Source organism: Corvus brachyrhynchos, unplaced genomic scaffold (genome assembly GCF_000691975.1).
Source record: "Corvus brachyrhynchos isolate BGI_N302 unplaced genomic scaffold, ASM69197v1 scaffold155, whole genome shotgun sequence".
Classification (NCBI taxonomy): domain Eukaryota; kingdom Metazoa; phylum Chordata; class Aves; order Passeriformes; family Corvidae; genus Corvus; species Corvus brachyrhynchos.
In genome coordinates, this window is record NW_008238434.1 from 1286796 (window position 1) to 1288148 (window position 1353).

At 49.2% G+C, this 1353-nt stretch overlaps 1 protein-coding gene across 1 annotated transcript in view; it reads left to right on the forward strand.

Annotated features, from left to right (window-relative positions):
• Positions 1–1353, forward strand: part of HMCN1 (hemicentin 1) — a 185525-nt gene that overhangs the window by 168448 nt on the left and 15724 nt on the right. The window contains 2 exon segments of the mRNA XM_017736452.1: positions 943–1062; positions 1328–1351. Coding sequence (XP_017591941.1) covers positions 943–1062; positions 1328–1351 — 144 coding nt within the window.

A 1353-nucleotide genomic window follows, 5' to 3' on the forward strand; every position in this document is an offset into this window, starting at 1 on the left:
GAAGCCCCGTGTCTGGCCCCTCAGGGCCCCTCTCCCAGGGCTACACGGCGGGGAAGGAGACCCCAACAGCCTCCCTACCCTCACAGGGAACAATTCCTTCCCAATATCCCATCTATCCCTGCACTCTGGCAGTGGGAGGACATTTCCTGTGTCCTATCCCTCCAGGTCCTTGTGACAAGTCCCTCTCCAACTCTCTTGGAACCCCTTTAGGCACTGGAAGGGGCTCTAAAGTATCCATTAAGCCTTCCCTTCTCCAGGTGAGCACCCCCAGCTCTCTCAGGCTGGCTCCAGAGCAGAGGGACTCCAGCTCTTGGAGCATCTCCATAGCTTCCTCTGGACCTGCTCTAAGAGGTCCATGTCCACCTTGTGCTTGTGGCTCCAGAGCTAGACACATTATTAAACCACCAGAACCTACATCCCTTTTATTTAGAGTTCAAAGTATGTACTTCAAAAAGTGTGAGTTATCCTTGCTAAAAGGGTGTGGATCCAAGGGTAGTTGAAGACTTTACTTCTGTCCTCACCTACAATATGAGTAGTGCCCAGACAGCTTTTACATCAGTACCTCAGGTACACTTAGAGGACACAAAGCATCAGGCTCTGCTGAGCCTGCAGAGCAACAAAGGACTTGGGTGACCTGTGTGGAGGAAAGGATGAGTGTTGGCACCTCAGACAAGAGCCCACATGTTCCCGCTCGGGGGATGGAGGTGGAGAGAAGTACACGAGCTGGCTGTCTCTCTAGAGTCAGGGTTATTTTAGGGAGAAATCATCTGAAATGATTTTGTGGACTTACTTCATTACCTCTTGAAAGGTTGCAATTGAAGCGAATTGCTGGATCTGGTTTTGTCCTGTAGGCTTTCCCAGTCGCACCCCTCTGAGGAAGGATCAGATTGGAGTAGTTTCTTCTGAAGTCTCACTGGTTTTTCAAATATTTTCTTGTTCCAGATGAAGACGAATGTGCTGTGGGAAATCCTTGTTCCCACACCTGTCACAATGCCGTGGGATCCTACTACTGCTCCTGTCCCAAAGGCCTCACCATCTCTGCTGATGGCAGAACATGTCAGGGTAAGAGAGGTGCTGCTGGGGACGGCTTGGATACAAATGCCCCTTAGATAATTTTAGGCTTTAAAATGCCTTAAAAGGCACTTAAATTGCTAAGGAGAGGTTTTATTTGGGCCATTTTCTCATTATAAGAATACAATTTATTGGTGGTATTCTAATTATTTCACAGCTGAATGTATTCACAGTCAGGTGTTTCTAGTTGCTGGTGCTGAAGGCACTGGTGAGTGTGTGACCGCTGTGCGGGGTGTGCAGCTCGTTTCCATTGCAGACATCGACGAGTGTGCGCTGGAGGGC